Source organism: Acinonyx jubatus, chromosome A1 (genome assembly GCF_027475565.1).
Source record: "Acinonyx jubatus isolate Ajub_Pintada_27869175 chromosome A1, VMU_Ajub_asm_v1.0, whole genome shotgun sequence".
Taxonomy (NCBI): Eukaryota; Metazoa; Chordata; class Mammalia; order Carnivora; family Felidae; genus Acinonyx; species Acinonyx jubatus.
Genome location: NC_069380.1, coordinates 187,831,957 through 187,856,475, shown reverse-complemented (window position 1 = coordinate 187,856,475; position 24,519 = coordinate 187,831,957). Strand labels below are relative to the sequence as shown.

At 44.5% G+C, this 24,519-nt stretch overlaps 2 protein-coding genes across 7 annotated transcripts in view; both read left to right on the top strand.

Annotated features, from left to right (window-relative positions):
* ITK (IL2 inducible T cell kinase) overlaps positions 1-13,734 on the top strand; it is a 61,037-nt gene extending 47,303 nt beyond the window's left edge. Inside the window, exons 12-17 of the mRNA XM_015063958.3 lie at positions 166-337; positions 718-934; positions 1,851-1,915; positions 2,006-2,124; positions 5,577-5,734; positions 8,392-13,734. Coding sequence (XP_014919444.1) covers positions 166-337; positions 718-934; positions 1,851-1,915; positions 2,006-2,124; positions 5,577-5,734; positions 8,392-8,463 — 803 coding nt within the window. The 3' untranslated portion in view covers positions 8,464-13,734. The remainder of the gene's footprint in view (positions 1-165; positions 338-717; positions 935-1,850; positions 1,916-2,005; positions 2,125-5,576; positions 5,735-8,391) is intronic.
* A 5,393-nt stretch (positions 13,735-19,127) lies between these two features.
* The window catches only part of CYFIP2 (cytoplasmic FMR1 interacting protein 2), a 128,042-nt gene continuing 122,650 nt past the window's right edge, over positions 19,128-24,519 (top strand). For 2 of the 6 annotated variants that reach the window (XM_053199678.1, XM_027077786.2), the window contains exon 1: positions 19,128-19,283. The gene's annotated coding sequence lies outside the window, so the exon portion shown is untranslated. Of the gene's footprint in view, positions 19,284-19,329; positions 19,676-24,519 lie in introns of those variants that run through there. The other 4 variants (XM_027077793.2, XM_027077760.2, XM_027077775.2 and 1 more) reach the window with 4 other exon arrangements.

Sequence of the window (24,519 nt, the reverse complement as noted above, 5' to 3'; positions counted from 1 at the left end):
TAACTTTAAGATCTAAGTTCTAAGTCTAAAGCTTATACTATTTGCCATCTTTAGGTTATATTATCAAGAAGATAACATTCTATCTAGGGCTATTAGTCTCCTTGTAGCCCTATACCTCATATCTACTCCTTGCCAACCCTGGAAAACTCTCTTTCTCTCTTCTAGGGAAATGGGTGATTGATCCCTCAGAGCTCACTTTTGTACAGGAAATTGGCAGTGGGCAGTTTGGGTTGGTGCATCTTGGCTACTGGCTCAACAAGGACAAGGTGGCCATCAAAACCATTCAAGAAGGGGCTATGTCGGAAGAGGACTTCATAGAGGAGGCTGAAGTAATGATGTGAGTGGCCAAAACAAGAGTACACAAAGATGTCTTCGGGATGATGTTCTGTGCTGTGTTCTTTAAATACCATTTTGCCGTCATGTTATGCCATTTTGCTGCTCAAATCTAGCAATGGTTTCCAATGGCATGGAGACTAAAATCAAACTCTTCACCATGGTCTATATAGCCTGTCATGGTCTTCCTCTGTCTGCTGCCCAGTCTCATCTCCTACCCATCTCTCCTCTGGCCCATGATGTGCCAGCCACACTGACCACCATTTGTCCTCACACACACCATTTGACTGCTCACCATCCTTCAGGTCATTTTTGTTTAGGGGACGGAGTGTGTTTGGGGGAGACTGACTTTAGACCATCTCACCCTTTGCCTTTTTCCTCCAGGAAACTCTCTCACCCCAAACTGGTGCAGCTGTATGGGGTATGCCTAGAGCAGGCCCCCATCTGCCTGGTGTTTGAGTTCATGGAGCACGGCTGCCTGTCGGATTACCTGCGCAACCAGCGAGGACTCTTTGCTGCAGAAACCCTGCTGGGCATGTGCCTGGACGTGTGTGAGGGCATGGCCTACCTGGAAGAGGCATGTGTCATCCACAGAGACCTGGTAAGAGGATGCGGGGCAAACAACTATAGGTTCAGGATGAAGGGGTGTGTCCCCCTGAAATGTACAGCTACCCAGACTGGGAATAAATTGATAAATAACAAGTCACAGACCATCTTCCTTCCCCTCTCAATTTCTACCCACTTGGGGATGCCCTAGTAGGACTCAGATCTGGGCTCTAATCCCAGCCCTGCTTCTAACTTGTACCCTCTGAGTCTGAGTTTACATTCTTCCAGAATGAAACATATAGCCTCTCCTTCATAACCTCTCTGTGCCTCAGTTTCCTCTTGGTAAAATTCTCAAACTATTATCCAAGGATCTACCACAATCACATTGGGGTGATGCTAAAACCATCCTCAGAATCTCTGGGGGTTGGAGCTCAGAAATATTCATTTTACCATATCCCCTTTGGGATTTGTAGGCACGTTTAAAATTTGAAAAAAAGAAAAAATAATAAAATAAAATTTGTAAAGAGAATGGAGTCTTTTATCACTAAGTGCACAATTCTGTGATACTAATTAGAGACTAGGTACTCTCCTTATTGAGGAATAGTTTAAAGAGGATTAGCAACCTCAAAACATTCTTATTTTAGTCAAATGGGTGACAGTTTCTTCATTACCGTCCCTAATGTTAACATTTCCTATTGCATCAGATTGCATTAGAACACATAATAAAACCAATACATATCGTTGGTTAAACACCACCATGGGTTTCTCTTCTAATTAGAATCCCAGGAATAAAACTAAAAGACCAAACTTACTCATCCTGATAAGGGATCTTACACATTTAACTTTTTAGCTAACTCCTGTCAGGTGCTAGTGAAGCTTAATTAGCATCTGTAAAGCTCCTGAGTGCCCTTGTATACTGCTTATCCACCAACCGTTTTCCTTTCTCTTTTGTTTGCCTGTCTCCATTCCAGGCTGCCAGAAATTGTTTAGTGGGAGAAAACCAAGTCATCAAGGTGTCCGACTTTGGGATGACAAGGTAATATGGGGATGTGGTGCCAGCAAAGTCTCAGGTAGGAGACCCAGGCCCCCAAAACATTCAGACATTCTTTCTCCACTCTCTACCCAGGTTCGTCCTTGATGATCAATACACCAGTTCCACAGGCACCAAGTTCCCAGTGAAGTGGGCATCCCCGGAAGTCTTCTCCTTCAGTCGCTATAGCAGCAAGTCAGATGTGTGGTCATTTGGTGAGTGTCCCTCTGTCCCCACACCCACAGGATCCAGGACTGCCAGCCAGCTGTTTTACTTGTCAGATCCAGGCAACTGTACTCGCCCAGGACTCTTGGTGATGAGGGCATCCCACTGATAGTCTGTGTGTGATAACAGCTCTGAAAAGTATGAAGGAGCCTCATTGTTGCATTTGGTCTTAGAGATCTTTGAAATGGGGGGTAAAATGAGAACGGAAATGTGAGTTCCGGTGACAGCTTCTGTGAGATCAAAAGCTGGAGGAGTGAGGAGACTAGAATATGAGTTCCTTGAAGACCAGGACCATATTTTGTTCAAAATTATATTTTCACACTTAACCCTCAGTAAATATTTTACTCATTTATTCAACAACAATTTATTGAACATCTACTATAAGCTGGGGCTAATCTAGGTACCCACGATGCAGTGGTGCCTGTATATGAAAGACTCTTATTCTCTTGGAGGTAAATTTTAGAGAGAGACAGATAACAATCATGTAAACAAGCTAATAGTTATGTATGTAAGACAAAGTCACATAGTAATAAATGCTATGAATAAAACAAAACAGTAATGGGATAGAAACTGACTAGGATGGAGGGTCTGTTTTAAACTTTTTTTTAATGTTTACTTATTTTTGAGAGAGAAAGCACAAGCAAGAGAGGGGCAGAGAGAGAGGAAGACAGAATCCCAAGCAGGCTCTGCGCTGTCAGCACAAAGCCCAACATGGGGCTCAAACCCATGAACTGTGAGATTATGAGCTGAGCCAAAGTTGGATGCTCACCCTCCTGAGCCACCCAGGCAAGAGGGTGGGTTTAAATACCATAGTCTGGGAAGGCCTCTCCAAGGAAGTGACCCTTGGGCACAGATCTGAATGATGAGAGAGAACCATCTCCATTTGGAGATCCAGGGATCTTCATTGCTTTACAAAAAAACAGCAATTATAGAAATGTGGTGTGTCCAAAGGAAAGAGAGGTGCTGTCTTACTGAGAGAAGAGTAGACAACGAACTTGGCAGTCCATGATAAGGGATCAGAATTCCTGATAAGTGTAAATGGGCATGAATGAAAGGCCAGAATGAATGATGTCGGTATGGCAGAAAGTACTAAATATTCTTGCTGGTTTTGTCATATTATCCTAAGCCATAGTTTGTGTGTACTAAACTATGCACAACTGTACACAAACTATACACAAACTACTAAACTATATGCAAAAACATACCAGACAATCTCTTTGATTTGGATTATAAGGGTTATAGTTTGGAAAGAAATGAGTTGGAGTTTGATTTTGCCATTGTGCATGAAGGGAATGTTTGCCAAGTGTATTGACCTAGAGTACCAGGGAGAAACTGACTAATTAAATCTCTTAAGAGAACTAGTTTTGAAGTCTTCCCAGCATTTTAGAATATCCAGTTCCAACAATCAAGTGGTTTGTTAATTTTTGGTTCTTCTGAACTGTTCCTTAAAAGAGCTTCCCTGTTCAACAGCCTAGCTAAGACTTTGTTACTCACATTTAAGTTATAGAACGAACTTGGAAGAAATAAAACTGCACCAGAGCCATTGCAGAAGATTCTTTTTTCCCCAAGTACCTCTACAATGGGGAAAGATATGGCCGATGTGTAGCCACTCTCTGAGGGATGCAGCTGGTCACGCTGCACCGAGCCACACGTTTGTAGTCATGGCCGCTTTGTCACATCCACCAGCCAACTCTGCATGAGGGCTTTTCTGCCATAGGTTGTCAGTTGTGAATTTTCTGTTGCATCTTATAATTAGAAGGTTTCGCTTCAGTCCACGCCTGCCTGAGATGTGCCCCCTTAGTATCCAAAACTTAGCCTGCTTGATAGAAGCAGGGTGGAGAGGGTAGATCACAGGAGTGGCAAGCCTGAGAGACAGAAACCTGGGTGGACTGAGAACTTGATGCCTCCCTCAAGACCATTGAGATTTGTTATGCATTTTAATGCTTTTGCCCTAATTAGCTGTGCTATTTTAAGCAAGTCAAGTAAGCTCTTTGGGCCTTCCTCAGTTTCCAATCAATGCATTGCAAGGTTGGCATGAAAGCAATTGTTTTCAAATGAGCTTCCAGCAGCAGGCCTCGATTTTCCAAAGAAATCTCACTAGAAATTCTGGTATCTTAAGGAGCTACACAGTCCTATTCACAGTCAGGTTCCAAATTTCCAGAACTCCTGAGATGCCTCTTTAGACCCCTTAGAAATCCTGATCCAGAGGTCTGGGCTGGGGGCCCAGGATCTGCCATTTGAACAAACTTCTGAGGTGATTTTTATTCAGACGTCTTGGGAATCATACTTGGGAAAACTCTGCCCTAAGAATCTCTGAAATATGCTCTGAAAACCAAGGAAAGTGGTTATTTGCAAGCTCTCTTCCCATTCTGACATCCCATGAATATATTGGTACATAATAAAACTGGGTGGGACATTTGTTCTGAAAACAGAAGAGGAAAGGGTTTAAATCAGAGGTCAAAAATGGACAACTTGGAGATATTTTTTGTTCTGTCTACACAGTATTTTACTCTTTTTTTTCTTGGTGTTTATTTTGTGAGAGAAAGAGAGAGCATGAGCAGGGGAGGAGCAGAGACAGAGAGGGAGAGAGAGAGAATCCCAAGAAGGCTACATGCTGTCAGTGCACGCCCTGATGTGGGGCTCGATCCCACAAACTGTGAGACCATGACCTGAGCCTAAATCAAGAGTTGGATGCTTAACCGTCTAAGCAACCAGGCACCCTCACAGTATTTTAAAGAATCAAATTGTATTTCTATTTTAAAACTCTCAGGTGCCTGGGTGGCTCAGTCGGTTAAGCGGCCGACTTCAGCTCAGGTCATGATCTCGCGGTCCGTGAGTTCGAGCTCTGCGTTGGGCTCTGTGCTGACAGTTCAGAGCCTGGAGCCTGTTCCAGATTCTGTGTCTCCCTCTCTCTGACCCTCCCCTGTTCATGCTCTGTCTCTCCCTGTCTCAAAAATAAATAAAACGTTAAAAAATTTTATTTTAAAACTCTCAATTTATGACTTCTTTTTAAAAACACAGAAAACGCTGCAATACTGAGCCCTCATCCCCATGTGCCCTATGTTGGCTGGAGCTAAATCACAACTGTCCTCTGAAGACAAAATTTGACCCTCAGTTCTCTACAGTCTGTCCTAGTCCCCATTCCAGCACATCTCACCCACTCCATTCATTTACATGATGTGTAACATTTCAGTTTGCATCCCCTGCAACTTTTAGTAGTAACATTTGAGTTAGCTATAACAAAGGACTAAGCTTGAAAGTTCTTCATCACTAGAAAGACCGGGAAATCTCCGTTCTTTAGAAATACAGCTCAGGTGGCTTGCTATTGTACTTCCTGAAGGTAGGGACTTGAACTTTAATGTCAAGGAAATTGCAATTTCTAGATGTACGTTTGGTTGCTGTTTGTGAACTGTAGCTGTGCTGCACTCCCCGTTTCTTGTAGGTGTGCTGATGTGGGAAGTCTTCAGTGAAGGCAAAATCCCGTATGAAAACCGAAGCAACTCAGAGGTGGTGGAAGATATCTCTACTGGATTTCGCTTATACAAGCCCCGGCTGGCCTCCTCAAATATCTACCAGATCATGAATCATTGCTGGAAAGAGGTCAGTAAAGGAAGCGGTTTCCCCCTGCCTCATCATCGACAACGTTAGGGTCTGTCACATTCTCTAGAGAAAGGGAGCCTCTTAGAGGATAAGAAGCAGGTAAGGCTGAAGTAGAGTAGCAAGAAAGTGGGTTGGAGTGTCTACTAACTAAAGAGGTTGCCCATCCCTCAAAGAGCTGGCAGTGACCTGAAATATTATTTGATCTGCAGTATAATTTCACAAGCCAAAACACTGTTAGAGAGGAAGAGGGGGTCAGACCTGTGCCAATATGCCAATTTTCTGAGAAAAGACGTCCATGACATCATAAAACCATCAAGTACACATGAAGTTAGCTCGTAAATTGGTGAGCAGAAGTTCACATGTGCTGTGCAAATATTAAAATGACTTAATTAGGGGGCCCCTGGGTGACTCAGTTGGTTGAGTGTCCGACTTCAACTCAGGTTATGATCTCGTGGTTCATGAGTTCAAGCCCCACGTGGGCTCGTTGCTGTCAGCACAGACCCCACTTCAGGTCCTCTGCCCCCCTCTCTCTACCCCTCCCCCACTTGTGCTCTCTCTCTCCCTCTCTCAAAAATAAATAAAACATGTAAAATAAAATAAAATAAAGAGTTCATTTTATTTGTTCAACAATTTAGACTGAAAAACCAATTACTCTGCACCCTCCCAGATGCCTCAGTTATCCCATGCTTGGGTTGCAGGCTGTATCTTAAACCACGTCATCATGAGTCTTAGATGTCCTTTGGATGAGTTAGAAAGTTTTAAAGTTCAATGACAATTGAAAGCTGCTGAACAGAGAATTAACACAAATTCAGATTGTTGAAGGATAATAAGGTGGAATTAAGAAAGTATAGGATACTTAGACTTTGTCCTAGCTTTGCCACTCCTTAGTCATTAATCTTGGGCAATTCTCTGAACCTCCTTTTTCTTACTCATAAGAGAATTAAATAATGCTTGATCTGTAAGTGCACAGAGGCTTTGTAGTCAGAAACAAACAATGAAGACATAAAGAAAGGCGCAAAACAAATCCAGTCCAACTTCACGAGAATTAAATGCTGTAATAATTATGATAGCTGAAATTTACTTAGCACTCTTTTCTTTTTTTGACTCTTTTATTGATTTTTAAGCTAATAGACTTTATTGTTTAGAAGTTTTCGATTTACAGGAAAAAATGAGCAAATAGTACAGAGAGTTTCCATATACCTCCCCCCCATTAGTAACATTTTGCGTTAGTATGGTACATTTGTTACGATTAATCAACCACTACTTATACATTAAAGATCATGGTTTGCATTAAGATTCATTCTTTGTGCTGTACAGTTCTAGGAGTTTTGACAAATATACAATATTATATATCTACCATTATAGTATCATACAGAATAGTTTCACTGCCTTCAAGTCCAGTGGGCTTTCATCTATTTATCCATTCCTGTCTTCTGTCCAAACCCCTGGCAACTATTGATCTTACTGACCAAGTTTCACCTTTCCCAGAATGTCATATAGTTGAAGTCATATAATGTGTAGCCTTTTCAGATTGGTTTCATTCACTTAGCAATATGCATTTGTTGATTATTCCATGTCTTTTCTTGGCTTGATAGCTCACTTCCTTTTGTCACTGAATAATATTCCATTGGATGGATGTACCACAGTTTGGCTATCCATTCACCTACTGAAGGATATCTTGATTGCTTGCAGTTTGGGCAATTGTGAATAAAGCTACTATAAATATCTGTGTGCAGGTTTTTGTATGAACATAAATTTTCAGCTCCATTGGGTAACTATCTAGGAGTATAATCACTGGATCATATGATACCACTACATTTAGCTTTGTAAGAAACTGCCAGACTCTCTTCCAAAGTGGCTGTACCATTGTGCAATCCCACCAGCAATGAGAATTCCTTTTGTTCCATATCCTCACCAGGATTTAATATTATCAGGTGTTTTTGATTTTAACCATTCTAATAGCTATATAGTGGTATATCATTGTTTCGGTTTGCAGTTTCCTGATGATATACGATGTTGAGCATTTTTTCACATGCTTCTTTGCCATCTGTATCTCTTCTTTAATGAGATGTCTGTTGACATCTTTTGCCCATTTTTAAAATTTTTTTAATGTTTATTAATTTTTGAGAGACAGAGCGTGAGCAGGGGAGGAGCAGAGAGAGAGGGAGACACAGAATGTGAAGCAGGCTCCAGGCTCTGAGCTGTCAGTACAGAGCCCAATGCGGGGCTCAAACTCACAAGCTGTGAGATCATGAGAGTGGAAGTCGGACGTTTAACTGACTAAGACACCCAGGTGCCCCAATGGTGCATTTTTAATACATGATTTTCTTTAATTCTCACAACAGTCTTAAGAGATAGATACTATTATTATCCCCATTTTACGGACAACAAAACTGAAGTTCAAACAAGTTAAGTAACTTGCTCAATGTCACACAGCTAATGAAAGGAACAGTTTAGATTCAAAAGCAGGCCGTATGATTCCTGAATACCTGCTGTTAACAACTGAGACACTATAGCTTCAAATACAATAAATATGGAAACACATTTGAAAATCAGCAGCACATTTTCAAATTCACATTTGAATTGTGGTTTGCTTTGGAATTAACTATGACACACAAGTACAAGGAACTCACAGAGTTCTTTTTTTCCCCTTCTAGAAACCAGAAGACCGGCCACCTTTCTGCAGACTCTTGAGTCAACTGGCTGAAATTGCAGAATCAGGACTTTAGCAGAGACTCAGCGCCAGGCCACGGGCTGCAGATCCTGAATGGGGGAAGCAGATTCTCCATTCATAGAGTATTAAAAGCTGCCACCAGCCCAGGACTCCCAGAGGCAGCCGGCCTGTGGCGCCGGTCACTGAGCTGCCGCGGAGGCAGCACCCTGGCAGGGGCTGGCACCCAGCCGCAGGCAGGAGGCTCAGCCGCTGAACTGGGAGTGAAGCCAGAGCAGCCGCGATGTCTCTACCCTCCTTCCAGCCTCTTGTGTGTGGTGCACGAACCTCAATCTGACAGCTTTCAGGCAACGTTTCTTGCACTTCTTAGAGAAAAGGAGAGATGGGGTAGGACTGTGGATTATTATTTTTGTTATTATTTCAAACATGAAATATAAAGTTTATGGTCAAGGGTTTATGAGATCTAAAGCTTATGGTCAAGGGATTTTTACTTGACCTGACAACACAGAATCCCAGGATACGGGGCAAGAGAAATGAGGAGTGTGACTCTTTTTCAAGGAGAACCGGCGAACTAATTAAGGTCAGGAGGTGTAAACTCAGCCGCTGTGATGTCGTCAGCCGCAGCTTCCTGCCGTAGAGGATGATGGAACTAATGCTCACATCTGAGGCCGGATAATCTAGAAGCAGCTTAATGCATGTTACTCATCCAGCACAGTGCCACTTTCCTCCTTGAAGGGACACGATGGACCGGGGTGAACGATTTCTATCTCATGGCTGGGGCTGGCGTCTGGACAGAAAGAGGGCATCAAATGATGGAGAACCAAATGGTACAGAGAAAGGCCTTGGGCTGTTAGTACTCCAACACCCACCTTTAGTACCAAGCTGGGCAGGTCACTGTGCCTTCCCTTCTGCGCAGAATGCTTCTGCAGGCATCTTGGGAGAAGATGTTTCTTCTGAACCCTGACTCCCCCTGAAGACTCCACCACCAATTTTTCTGACCTCTAGGATTAGTCCCCTCTGCACTGTTCCACCCTCATCAGCAGAGGGCAGCATTGTGTCGGGCAGTGTGGTCTTGCAGAGAAATCCAAGCTTGTTTAGGCCCTAGAGGTTTGCAACTTCAAGGCTGAGGCTTCACGTCTCCTGAAAGTCTCTGAGAGGAACGAGGGGTCTATTCTTGCTCAAACCATCTGGATACAAACAGGCACTGAGTAGGGTGCTTTCAAAGCGCACAAGGCAGCCTACTGTTGATTGAGCACTGAAATCTGCACAGTGAATATGTACTGAGCTACAAGCCTTATCTGCAGAATTTCATTTCATCCTGAGTTCACACCAACCCCATGAGAAACTATTCTTATTCCCATTTTACAGATAATCGAACTGAGGCTTTAAAAAGCCAAGACACCTCCCCAAAGTGACAGAGCTAGGAAGTGTAGAGGCTACATCTGTCTGACACCAGTGCAGTTTCTTTATTTCTATTCAGCACTGTCTCCTACTGATGATGAAAGGGGCTGCAGAGAAGGAGATAAATATAGCTGGGGGAAAGACCTAGAAAGCCATTAAAGAAGTCAACACAGAATGATGTTTCTCCCACGTAGACCACTATGGTTGGCCATGTAAACCTCCAAGTTGGAATAGGATCTTCTTTTTCCTCATCTGTAGCTTCACCTTTGTTAGAATTAATGACTTTGGAGTTGCTCAATTAATTAACCCTTTGATTCACCCACCCCTCCAGAGTCATGTTGCAGGAAGCCATTTATAGATGAGCTTCAAAACAGCTTTGAAAGATCCTCCTGTGGGTGTATAAATGCTTCCTTTAATCATCATCTCAACTTTGAGTCAGCTGCACTCTTGGACATTTTGTGTTCACTGATGTAAGAGAGAGTTCGTTTTCCTACAGCATTCAGATGAAACTTGTAGAGAGATTATTGGGTAGTGTAGTCATTCACTCTTCTGTGTGATATTTTGACCAGCTAGAGATGCAGATGCATAGCTTTTAACTGTAACTATTGGGGTTTTTTTTATTTTTTTATGTTTATTTTTGAGAGAAAGACAGAGTGTGAGCGGGGAAGGGGCAGAAAGAGAAGGAGACGCAGAATCTGAAGCAGGCTTCAGGCTCTGAGCTGTCAGCACAGAGCCCGATGTGGGGCTCGAACTCATGGACTGTGAGATCGTGACCTGAGCCAAAGTCGGACACTCACCCGACTGAGCCACCCAGGCGCCCCTCAACTATAATTATTGTGAAACTGGTTGCCTCAAGATAAAACTCTATCATTCAGAAGATGACCTTACTCAACATATTCAAAATCATCTCTGTTTACTTTTTGGCCTTTTGTACATTCTCTTGTGGAACCCTTAATTAGAGATGATTTCTGGAACATCCAGCCTAGAAGGAAAACATCAAAATTGACTGATTTCTGTGGTCTGGTTTCAAAAATTACCCCTTGCATGGTATTATCTTGTTCACGCTCAGATTTGCTGGGGCCTTAACTGAACATATGTCAATAGTTCACTCCCCAGTGTCCTGTCCTGCAAAAGGGGCTTCCTGTCTGTTTCTCTTTTCCCCTCTCACATGTTGAAAATTGTACCATGTGTTCACAAAAAATTCTCTTATACAAAGTTTTGGTTCTAGACGCATTTTATAGATTTTGCATTTTGTACCTTTTGAGACTATTTATATTTAGATGTATTGAATATTTATTAGTGTACAGTCCCTGCTAGTATCCATGATAAAAATGTTACAAATATCTCTAACCATTTATAAAGCACACATAGTTGAAGGTTGGGTCTAGCAAATAAAGCTATATGTTTTAATAAATACAGTATATATGGCCTGGGTTCCATTTGCCCAAATGTCAAACAACAAAAATTTTCCTCAAATAAAAATGATTACATGGCTGTATGTTCCACAAGCAAGTAAAGACTATATATCATTCAACATTTGATATAAATATCAAAGGCTTCTTGTGTTCCTATCATATACTCTACCGAGAGCTACAGAAACAAAGATGAAAAAGGCAGTCTTTGGTTTTCAGAAACTTCAGGTACAGTTAAGAAGGCAGACATATAAACAAGTAAAATCATCCAGCAATTAGAGCAACAACAGAAATATGGTCTAAGAGGAGAGGAGAGGAGAAAAAAGTTATGGAATCTATCAGGGGAAGGGTGACATCAGGAAAACTTCCTGGAACCTTGCTACTCAAAGTGTGGTCCCTAGACCAGCAATAGCAGCAAGACCAACTGGTGACAAGTGTGAATTCTCTGGCTTCACCCTGAAACTCACTGAACGAGAATCTGCATTTTCACAAAATCCACAGGTGCTCCTAAGCACATTAAAGTTTGACACATACCGTCATAGAGGATGTAATGTCCGACTCAGTTTGGAAGATGAATTATGTTTTTTTCTAGCAAGCAAGTGGGCAGAAGTAAGAGAGATAGTTAACAGGTAGAACGATAAAGGAAATAGAATGTATGAGGAAGCTATTATCAGCTTATCCTTGCTGGAGTGGAAGTTGTGGGGATGGCCACGAGGTGTTGGCAAGGGTGAGGATGATTAAGCAGGGAGGCAAATTGAAACTGAATCTGTAAATCTAGATAAGGACCATATTTGAAAAGACAAGAAATGTTGGAACTCTACCTATAGATAGAAAAGATGTCAGTGTGCAAAGAGAGAAGGTCAAATTTCTGTTTAAAAATATATTCTGGCAGCAACACAGTGAGTGTATTTGAGAGAGGTAAAGCCGATAGAAGAGAAGCCAATATGAAGATGAATTTCGCCGTGTTCCAAGAACCAGATTATTGTTCATACCCATTCGCTGTCATCTGCTGTGTGGGTGACATGGAGAAATTGTAATTCGGAGTTCTTCAGTCACAGTTGGAGAGCAATGAATAGCTTAGCTATTCCCCTGCCTCTTAAAGTCCCAGCGAAAAACAGGCTGACTTATGTTTTTGGTGTGTTGAGCTCCCCTGTTGACCACATGCCCATGTCCACTGCAGGAGCCGGTTCACACACCAGAGGACCACTGGGCACAAGTGAAAAAGCCTGCAACTTCTACTCAGACCTTTGTGGGACTCACCTTTGGGCTTGACTCCCACCAGGAAATGACCCAGATAGCAAACTCCTAAAGCGACTGGATGAACAGCTCTGCTTCTCAGCGTATTTATCCTGTAGACCCTATTCTCCCTGGAATCTCCCAACACAAAAGTCCACTGCCTTGAGGAAGAGGCAGGAACGTAACCCATTCAGCAAGATGGGCTGTGTGTATTTGTGTGTGTGTGTCTTCAGTGACTGTGAGATTCTCTTCAAGTCATGACGTGTAGTAGGCTTATGGGATCACAGAATCACACAGTGACTATTAGAAGGAGTTTTAGAGATCATTTACTTACTTTATAAATAATAGTTCCCATTCACCTGACATTGCTTGGCACTGTGTCAGGTGTATAAGATGAATATGATATCTTATCGGTTAGAGACCAAACACTTCACACTCAAATTAAGATAATTCAAGGAGGACTTATTTACAGAAGGATTATGTAGAACAGTGTGGGTCAGGTTTAGGAGAACCACAGAGTAGTACAGAGGAAAATAACAGCCAAGGAGCAGTTATCACCTTAAGGCCTGAAGAGACAGGAGGGAGAGTAGTCATTTGAATGTGACAGCAGAGAGTCACCTGGAGAAGGTCACCTTGAGAGGAGAGGACCTTTAGTAAGGAAGCCCGAGGCAACATCACAAGGAGAAAGCAGGGGAATAAATACAATGGCCCTACTCTCCTCCCTTACCCCATCCACTACTGGGGTTACTTGTTGGCCAAACCCAACTGAAAGCCAGAGGATGAGGAAACTGTAGCAGGGCCATCCATAGAGCTAAGTCCCCAAGGGAAAGAGCAGGGTGCAAAGAGTGGAGTGGATTTGGAGAAGGAGAAGATATCTAGTATGGACACCAGCCTTCCTAAAAGAAGCCCTTTGGCTACTAAAAAAGTCCAACACGTAAACAAACACAGTTGATGTTTATTATTTGCAGATTCTATACTTGCAAATTTGCCTACTCACTGAAATTTATTTGTAACTCCCAAACCAGTCCTTCCATAGCCATCCATGGCATGCCCATGCCAGAGCAGTGAAAAATGTGAGTTGCCCTCTGTGCATATTCCCAGCCCAGGTCAAACAAGGTAATGTTCTGCCTTCTCATTTCAGCTCTCACACAGTAAACAAGTATCCTTTTCAAGGCTTAGTGCCATGTTTGCACTTGTGTACTTTTTGTTGGTAATTTTGCTGGTTAAAATGGCCCTCGAGCAAAGAGCTGAAATGTTTGTAGTGTTCCTAGAGCAAGAAGGCTGTGACATCCCTTTCAAAGAAAATACATGTGTTGGATAAGTTTCATTCAGTCATGAGTTTTAATGCTGTTGACTGTGACTTTAACGTTAATGAATCCACAAAGTATATTAAATAAGGTGCTTTCTAACAAACATGCATAACATGAGGTTATGTATAGATCAGTTGATGAAAATATTGTGACCAGAAGCTCACAAGAACCTAACCCCATTATTCCCCTAGGAGCCACGGTTCAGTATTCATTCATTCGGTGCCCACGGCAACTTTATGAAACGTAAGTACCAAATAATGAGAATCAACTCTGATTGCAAAGGGTTGTTGTGGGCTAACCAATGGAGCAGTGGTCACAATACAGTGAAAACCCCTCAGGGATCAAGGAGGGCTTCACAGAGGAGGTGATATTTGAGCTGTCTTGAAGGGTAAATAGGAGCTCCTAAGGGAGAGGATCTGGAAGAACATTTCAGGAAGAAAAGCCCAAATAAAACAAAAAAATATATCTTATTCCACCTTCTTCCCTTGCATTACTTTTAAATTAGGACTGGGAACCTTGAGGACAAGGTTAGTAGGTGCTTGCCACGGTCACAGGAGAATCAGTTGAAAAGGTTGAGTGGACTGTGAGTTTCTCACCATCCAGGATCACCTCTACCCATACTACCTACATGCATCTACAGCTATGAAGACGTTTCTGGCCCCTTTCCGTTTTCTCAGATTGATTTTGAGGACAAGTGTCTGTAAGCTGAGACAAACTATGCAAACATTCATTTGTGTTTCTCTTTTGTATATTTCACAGCAGTTTCCCATCTAAGATAATGTTTGCTCTCTCAGCAGCTTTGGGATAGAAGCAGGAGTACAAGGGTCTCACCAGACAGAAAAGGAAAGTGATACCCAGAGAGCATGCCTGAGGTTGTAGACTTACTTAACAAAGGTGAGGTTAGAACACAGATCTTATTCCGAGTCCTACATTCTTCCTAGAGATCGCACCAAAATTCAAACCACATTAATAACCATAATAATAACAATATAAGCTTCCATTCTTGACCACTTATGATGACTATGCTTAGCATGTTACATTTATTATTTCATTTAATCTTCTAAGAACCCAAGGGATAGGTACAATGACGATTGTTTCAATTTTACAGATGAGAACAAGGCTTAGTAAATTAGGGAAGCCATTCATGGTCACACAATTAGTGAGTGACAGAATGGGGGCTTGAAGCCAGACCTGTCTGTCCCCAAATTCCATGTTCCCAACCATTCTGTGGGGCTGATTATAGGGCCACCTATGCTAACTTCTGAGAACACAGCAGCACTGAGCCCATTGTGCCTTTGGCTATACTGCTGCATTTCAAATCCTGTTCAGAATATGCTCAGCCCCTCCTTATCAGCTCTTATCTAAAATTATTATAAACAGAATTTGTGTAAGTAAAGATGAAATGTTCTTTGCTATGAAGTTATGTGTGAAAGATCTGACCTTCAAGGGAACCAGTTCCATAGAAGTTGTGAGAAATGAGCAAAGTAAGAGAAAGACAGCATGATGAGGGGACATGTGTTTCCAAATGGACCAAGATGGAGTCACAATCTTTCAGCAACAAAACAGTCCTCAATATTTCATTTATAAAGTAACAGGACTACTTCCTAGGATTTCATGAGGATGAAATTAGCCCATCCATATATAGTACTTAGCACAGAGGCTGGCCCCAAATAAACATTTAACAAATGTTAGTTTAAAACATATCTTTAAAATATAAGATAACAGAGAGGGAAGCAAACCATAAGAGATTCTGAAATATAGAGAACAAACTGAGGGTTGCTGGACGGGTGTTGGGTGGGGGGACAGGCTAGATGGGCGATGGGCATTAAGGAGGACACTTGTTGGGATGAGCACTGGGTATTATATGTAGGTGATAGATCACTAAATTCTACTCCTGAAATAATTATTACATTATATGTTAACTAACTTGGATTTAAATTTTAAAAATATTAAAAAATAAGCATAAAACATCTATTTTAACAAACTATTCCAGATTCAAAGAAGGAAATAGGCAACCCAGCGTCCTGTGGAAAGACCTGAGTCTGGGTCCAGCTGACCTTGGGCAACCCTTCCCCTTTCTGGGCCCCAGTTCTTTCATCTGTAAAATGAGGCAATTTTGAGCAAGTGCTCAGGTTTTATCTAATGGACAACGTAAATTGCGTAATTGATTATTAAGTTTTTCTTTTCCTGCTAACTACCCAAATGTTAACTACAAGCACCAAGTGGGTGAGCCTACTCTGTGTAGCAGTCCCATGGCAGTTAAAGACTTTTTTTTTTTTGTATTATTCACAGTTTCTCTCCACCTCATATTCCTTTCCTACATAGAATAGTATTTCTGTTTTCTGTCTCCAGAACCAATTCTTATGCCCATTCCAAATACCCCACTATTGGTTTCTGTGAAGCAATTTTAAATGGACACCTAGATGTCCTAAGTGACCTGAGACTTTTCTAAAAACAAGGCAAGGTTGCCACACATGGAACCACATTGTGTGGGCCCCAGCTTGCAGGTGGCAATGCAATTCTCATCTGATAGCTTCAACCCACTCATTGCTGATGGTGCAGCCAGGATTGAACGTGAGGCATATCTGAAGATAGTAGATAGAAGGCTATGCATGTCACTGGCAACATATGAGCTATGAGTTCACTTTTGATTATTCATTCGACTCATTTTTATTGAACTCCTATTATGGATGAATCTCTGAGAATGTGATGAGAGGCAAGAAAGACACATCCCTTCTCTTAGATTTTATGCTCTAATAATGCTATGCAGGCAACGACGTCAGCAATCACAACACAGCACGACGAGGGGTGTGATAGAGAAGCCCAGGGGGCTCTGGGAGCATAGATGACTAACCCTAGCCTAACCCAGACACGGAGGGAGCTAGAAGAAACAGACAGGTAAGTGGACACCAGAGGGATGCACAGAAGTTAGGCAGCAAACTAGGGGAAAGTGCGGAAGCGGGAGGGAAAGGAGGGTAGATCATTCTAAGCAAAAAGCCCAGCTTGCACAAAGGCCAAACTCAAGCGAGAATACAGCAGATTAGGGAAACTAAAAGATTGCTTTTGGCTACAACCAAAGAGAGCTTGCTCACAGCAGAGGAGACTGGAGAGGCAGACGCCAGATGGAACACCCTTTGTGGGCCTTGCTAAGGAGTTTGGGCTCCATGCTGAGGACAATGAGAAGCTAGTGAGGTGCTGTAAGCATGGCAGGGGCATGTCCTTTGTTTTAACTCATGTGATTTTCTACATGTAGAAGGCTCTTGGAATGAATCCACTTTACCTCACCGTCTGGAGGGGGAAACAAGTGCAGTGACTTGTCTAGGATCATTTACTTGCAAAGCTGGGACCAAAAGACAAGCCTCTGGATTGCCAACGCAATGCTTTCAACAAGACCATATTGCTTCCCCTTATAAGCGAATGAAATTCAGGGGGTCAGGGAATTATTTTTGCCTAGGATCCAACCAAGTATATATCTAATAGTCTTTTTGTTTCTTTTAAACAACTTGATCTTAGAAGGTGAAAAGACAAGGAAGGAACAACAGGGAGAAATACATCTTCCAGAAATCTACGACATCCAACAAAACATGCTCTTTAGAGTGAAAATTCAGTCTCTCTTGTTGTTTTTTTTAATTCTTTTTTTTAAATGTTTATTTATTTTTGAGAGAGAGAGAGAGAAAGAGAGAGAGAGAGAGAACGAGCAGGGGAGAGGCAGAAAAAGAGGGAGACAGCATCTGAAGCAGGCTCCAGGCTCTGAGCTGTCAGCACAGAGTCTGATGCGGGGCTCGAACTCCCCAACCACAAGATCATGCCCTGAGCCAAAGTCAGCCACTTAATGAACTGAGCCACCCGGGTGCCCCCAATTTCTCTTGTTAAGTATTTGTAATCACTGACACTCAAAATCCTAAGGATCACAGTGGAAAATGAAAAATTACAGAAAAAAGAAGGGAAGAAAGAAAGAGAAAGAAAGAAAGAGAAAGAAAGAGAAAAAAGAAAGAAGGAAAGAAGGAAAGAAGGAAAGAAAGAAAGAAAGAAGGAAAGAAGAAAGAAAGAAAGAAAGAAAGAAAGAAAGAAAGAAAGAAAGAAAGAAAGAAAGAAACTTTGGTGTTTAAAGCCATCCTCCACAAACACCTCCACAAGCTTTCTCACAGGGACAGAAATGTATGTGTGTACATATATAAGTCATCCTTTCTGAAATAGCAATTTAAATTCGAATGAGTGATGTAACATCCAACCATAAAGGATCATGAATTCTGAGTGCTTGGGAAATAAGAAATGGTGTGAGATCAGTGAGGGTGTAGATTCCCAAGTTCTTTGCCAGAGACTCTGTGGCTCCTCTATAAATAGCCCCTAATAGGAATAGCTGAGTAATTAAGTATACATAGACAAACTTTTGAGAAAGCTTCCCTTGTAACAGCACTTTATCCTTTACATTTTAAAATGTTTCAAATGCTTTCAAGTGTTTACCTTGTGAGGTAGGAAGGGCAATTATTATCCCTCACGTTATAGATATGGTGGCTTCTCAAGAACAGAGTGTTGAAATGACTTGAGTAGGGGGTCTCAAGGTTGGATCTGAAGCCCCACCAGACTGCTGCTCGGGTGAGGACCGTTTCTTTGGGCAGCCCTAAATGGCAGATAAGCCTTGAAGAGAAAGGTGCCTGTCCTCTCAGGTCCTTCCTGGCAAAGCCAGGTGACTTCCTGTCACCATGTATTTTCCTTTTTGTCCATTAGGCAATTCTTCCTCAATGAAGTTGAGGCAGGTCCCTGCTTAAGAGATGGCAGCTTCAGGGATTGGCTCCAAGCGACTGAGAAGATACTCCTGAGCAGAGGAGCACTGGTGACCAGACTCAACTGGTGGAAGTTCCCTCTCCCCAAACCCCTGGTTTATCTTCCATCACTTCGCCCTGTTTCTTTCCTTCACAGAACTTCTTCTAGCTGTAACTGGACGTTAGCTAGGTTAATTTATGCCCTATCTATCCAGGTAGATAGCAAGCTCCAAAAGGCTAGTACACCAGTGCGTACTCAGCTCCTGGCACGAGGATCGGAACAAAATAGGTGCTCAATAAATATTAGGTAGATAAATGAGCACTTGGAAATAACGTGAGATCGATGAGATCGCAATGGAGCCCAAAGCTTCCGTCCTCCCACTGCTGCAGGTGTGGCTCTCCGGCACGCGGGATCTGGGGGCAAGTCCTCCCTTCCTTCTCCATTCTGAGGGCAGGGCGGCTGGCTGTCCTGGGGCCGGCGCCGGGGTGCAGGTCTGGGATGCGCCCGCCGCATTGAGGGGCGCACCGAGCGCCCCTCGCCGCAGCCATTTCCTGCTCTTTGTGTGACAGCGGCGGCGGCGAAGGGGCTGGCACCCCGGGCGGGGGAGGAGCCGCGACGGGCGCGGGGGCGGGGCCGAGGGCGGGGCCGAGCGCGGCGGCCCTCCAGCGGAGCTAAGCGGGGCAGAGCATCCTGCGCCCCGGCGCGGGGCCCCGCGGTAGCCTTGGGCCGCTCCCCCGAACCTGCCGCAGACCCAGGTAAGCAGCGTTCGCAGGCCTTGGGGCCGGCGTTGGGACCGGGATGCTGCGGGGGGACGTCGATACGGCCGTGAGGATGCGCGAGGCGCCGGCGCCCCTTCTCCCCGCCCGAGGGGGGCGCTCGGCCCGGCGCCCCGGCTAGCGCGGCCTGGGGGCCTCCGAAGCCCCTGCACGCCGGGTTCCAGGCCCCGCGCGGCCCCCTTCCCCCTCCGGCCCACCCTGGGCCTCGTTGCGCGGACCCCCCTGCGGGAAAGCGCCGGCACACAACGCAGCTCGGGCGCGGCGGCGGCAGCAGCAGGTGCGCGGCCTGGGCCGGAGCCGCGGGCGGGTGAAGGAGCGGCGCTAACCCCGAGAACCGGAGACACCTGCAGCGGCGACATCCCCGAGCCCAGGTATTGCAGAACGCCGACAGCCGCCTCTGCCGCCTCGGCCACCATCACCTCCTCCGGGGCAAGCGAGAGCCGCGTGGGCCCGCCTGGCAGCCGCCTGGGGCACCCGACGCCCCGCAGTGAACGTGAGATGGGTGGGGCGAGGGGCGAAGCGCCAGTGTTTGAAGGTGGGGGTTTTAACGAGGGAGGAGGCAAGTCTGACCCGCTTTGAAGCCTTCTGGCCTACACTAGCATCACTCTCCCTCCTGGCTGCCAGGCAGCGGGGGAGGACAGGGGGGAAGGGGGATGAGTGGGCTGACTCCTGGGGAGGAGGTTGGATTTTCTTGAGCTCCGAAGAATTGGGAAGAGTGCCTACCTGTCTGTTGTGGTTTCTGCTTTTCAGGACACCCTCCCCCTCGATGGATGGGTGAAAAGGAAGAGAAGGGGTTGCTCTCTGTTTAGGGGTGGGGGTGGGGGCAGGAAACGTGATCGGACAGGAGTGTGGTTCTCTGTACTAAGGAGAACCTGGCAGGAAGGGACGCTGGGACTGCCCAGGCCCTCCCCAGCTCAGGGAATCTGACTTTGACCTCTGGTTGCCTAGTTTCTCCAGCACGGCGATGGAGCATTGTGGGCTGATGGGCCATGGGCTTCTCTTCCAGCCAGGACAAGAAGGTAGCAAGGGTCTTTTCCTGCTAGCTCTCAGGTGCCTTCCTGGCATGGGCGAGGAGACTGGGGCATGAGGGGCAACTCAGGAGAGTGCTGGCTCTCATACTCTTGTTTTCTACCTCGTACCTGTGTCCCCTTTAGGGCAGTGGGTCTCACCTTACTAATTCTTGGACACAGGCCCTGTTGGAAGCAGTGCTGGTAACCTTGGAGATCACAGATATTGGGAGGCAAAATTCTAGGTCCATATCCCTGGGCAGGATTGCGAAGGCCTTGAAGGTGGTTTTCTGCACAGTTAGGCACCTCCTCTGTGACTCTCCCTGAGGCCTCCCACCTCCACCTCCGTGCAGTGCTCTGTGCTTCCCCCATTCTCCTATGTCAAAAATTATTTTCAAGATAGGAGCCAGTGAACATGTTTATCCTTAAGAGCTAAATACAAAAGAATTTCCCATTCAGTGCAGAGCAGGTCCTTTAGAAGTCATTTGACTGGAAAGGAAATGGGCCGAAAGGCATTTTAATGGAAAACAAATCTTTAAGTCAACATATTTGATATCACTAAAGTGGCATTTCAGGCACTGAGCTGGAAGTGGGAACAGGGAACTAGGTAGCAGTTTTGGGGAACAGCTCACTGAAATGACAGTGTCTACCGGTTGTCAGCTCTGTTTGCTTCAAGAGCAGAAATAATGGAATTGTGTGTGTGTGTGTGTGTGTGTGTGTGTGTGTGTGTCAGGGGTCGGTTACTGTCACTGGAAGGTATTTGTTGAGCACTCAGTATCCACTTGGGGGAGGTGAAACTTTCCTACAGAGAGTTACTCATTGCCCCTGGATGCCATCTGCCCAGGCAGTTAGTAGGCCACAAGAAGAGCGTGTTGTTGCTTACAAAGCCAGTGCTTCTGCCTGTTTCTGTATGCTGAGCCTCTGACTGGGGGCATTAGCTCTCTGCTCACTAAGCTTCTTTATTATATTTCCTGGCCAGTTCTGACCAGTTCTGTAGCCACCCAAGCCTGCCTTGTTCAGTCCCTGATGAAGGAAAAACTTGCTTTAGGCATTAGGCCAAGAATGGGGTATCCAATCCAGTAGGGTTGGTGAGTTTTTCTCAAATCAAATCAGAGGCTGGCCCAGAGAAGAAAGTAAACATGAATTTAAAATCTGGAAGAGGGCCCCAGGAGAACACTACCTGTCCCCTCTGATAAATTGTTCCCTGTTGGGCGTTCAGTGGGCCTCTGCTGCTGTCATTGACCAGCAAGCTGAATTAGGTGATGAATAGGCAACAAGCTAATTAGCATTAGAAACGACACTCCTGGAAAACAGTACAGGGCTCCGGTCCCCACATTTGAGGATTGGCCTACACTCTCAAAGAGGTTTCTTTTGGCCGCTGTTGGCCCCAGGGTTCTACCAAGAGATTCACAAAATGGGCTTTTGTAGCCTCCGTGTGGCCACCATAACAATGAGTCTATTTCTTTAGTGGCAAGTATTAATTATTATTCACTTGTAGTTGACGAAACCAGACATCAGTCACCTCATTGGAGTCTTTGTAAAAGGCCTTTGGTCTTGTCATTTGGGGGAGCAAAACCATGTCTAGGGTCTAAAGGATGGACCCTGCTGTGGTAGCAGAAGTGGGGGAGGACAGTGGGGCATGCCGCCGGGCAGTGACTGGGGGGGCCAGCGTTGGTGGGGAAGGAGCTGGTTCTTCATGGGATGCTCTTATTAAGTGAGGGATGCATGAAAGTGCCAAGTACAGCGGCTGGCACACATAGTTAAGTGCTAGTATATCTATGTATTTATTGTTTTAATGTATTAATTACATAATCATTAAGAATGTAGCTCATGTGTGTAGTCAACCCATGGCTACCCCCAGAACCTTCCTGGATTTTGCTCTTCCCAGGAGAGTTGGCTCTGTGACCAAGAAACCTAGCCCCAGGTTTACCTGCAAAAGGTAGCCCGTGTTAAGACAGGGCATCAGTAAGGCTTCAGGTAAGAAGTGCTCTTGAGTAGCTCACTGAAGGTAGGTATAACGAGTAGGCAGAAAGGGGAGGGAGTACACTGAGCAGAAACCTGGAGGTAATTCTCACATTTCAACACACAAACAGAGGCCAGGAAGGAACTTTCCCTCTGTGTGCATTTAGCATTTTGCAATCAACCAAAAATGTTAAGGGCATGCTTCACTTCCTGGGCAGACAGAGCAGTGCAGTGGTCTTAGGACACAGGATTTATCCTTGACTTGCTGTGTGCCTTTAAATTCACCACCACCTCTCCAACCTTAACAATTGGGCAAAGGAAAGCAGCTTGCCCAGCTCGTTACCTACCTGTTGCCACAGGAACCTGCAGATGAGATAATGTCTGCACATCCCAGTCTTAGAAGAAAAGGCCATGGAAACAGAGAAGAGAATGAGGTTTCTGAATGTGTGGCTCTTTTGGACAGCTGCCCTTCATTCCTAAAGGAACAATTTATTAATTATATATTGTGTGTCAATTTAAGAAGACAAATCTGTGGCCTCTCTGTAACATTCAGCCAAAGGGAAACTGAAAGGCACTTTGTGATTCACAGATTCTGTCAAGGCCCCTGGATGGCCTTGTCTGTACAAAGACACTTCAGATTTCAGTCAGTGGGTGTGGGACGCCTCCCAGGATGCTGGGTTTGGATATTGGCTTCCTAGCCATGGCCATTATGCCAAGGGCTGTGTGCGATGTGCCTCAAAAGATGACCATTCAAGCCATACTTCTTGGGCCCTGGCAGCAGAGGAGGAAACCATTTGAGTGCAAATTCTTGAAGGAAATTGTTTTGAGAAGGCAGAGCTTGGGTTCAGGCAGAATTCCTTGCAGGGACCATTCTGGCTGAGTGGCATTTTAATAGACATGCAGCAACTCAGAAATTAGTGCAAGGAGAGAGGAAAGTAAACATGACCTTCTGGAGAGATACCCAAGAAGGACCCAGTGATGACTTCATCAATAGGCCTTTTGATTGTGTGTTTTCATCATCGTTAGGTCATCTTGAAGCAGTGGTTCTCCGACTTGAATCACTTCGTGGGACAGAGGGATGTTTAGTATGTCCGTGTTGTATGGTCTCTGTCTTCTGAATAAGGCAGGAGACGAGGTCCTCTGCAGAAAGTAAAGGTGGTGGACTGGTTAGGAAAGTTCAGGAGACTTCCGGAGGTTTGGAACAGCTGCCTCTGTGGGTGGAATAAGAAATCAACTGGGGGATGAAAGAGGATTGTCTGACTTAACTGATGGCCCAGCTGAGACCAAAGAATCTGCAGGGCTGACCCTCAATAACTCAGTGTTAAGGGAAGGGATACCTGAGAAAGGTATTCAGTTTGTGATTTTATATTGTGATGCCTTAAGACTGCTTTTGACAAGGTATGAATGGTGAGAAGAGAAATCAGAACTAGGGGTGAGCCATCAACCTCCAAGTATGTTACACCTTTGTGGGAAAGAGAAATAAAGACCTGCCTCTTGTGAGTTGAGGTGGAAGCTGTGACAGGATTTTCTTTAAAAGTCTCCTCAAATTCTTATGGTAATAAGGCTGACTTATGTGGTGCCTTGGATCAGAATGTTTTAAATGAAAAAAAAATTTTTTTACCAGATAACGTGCATTTGGGCCATTGGCTTGTGCCTTCAACAAGTTGTTCATGAAGTGCTAATTAGGCAAATAATGCCTAGCATGTGCCCACATCTGTGCTAGGGCTACGGATCAAGCTAAAAAAGATGATTATTCCTGTCATTTCTGGTGATCCAAAGAATTAGTGAAATATAAAGCAATTTATAATGCAGAAGGAAACTGTGGACTCTTAGACTGTGAGCACTGTCAGAATCCAGAGAAATGAAGGTTTGGTGGAGTTTGGCTGGTCAGACCTTTGTGGAGGAGGCCTATCTTGACTTGGGCCTTGCCAGTGGTCAAGGGTGGGTGGGATTCGAGAAGAGAAGAGGACAGTCTCCTGGGAAGTACAGAGAGTTGGAGCAAAGGCAAGAATGTCCATGGGCAGGGTAATGGCACCCCATACATCCTGGCCAGAGTGGGTTTGCTTGTTAAGGAACGGTGGTCTTCAAGGAAGCCCTTTGCACGGCGTGTCCATCTGCTGTCAGTGTCGTTTTCTTTCAAGTTGGAAGGGCCCTGAGAGAGTCCAGTGATTCTTAACTGCTTGTTTTTGGTTTTGCTCTTTTTTTTTTAGTACATATTATGGACAATATTGACGTGCTCAACACAC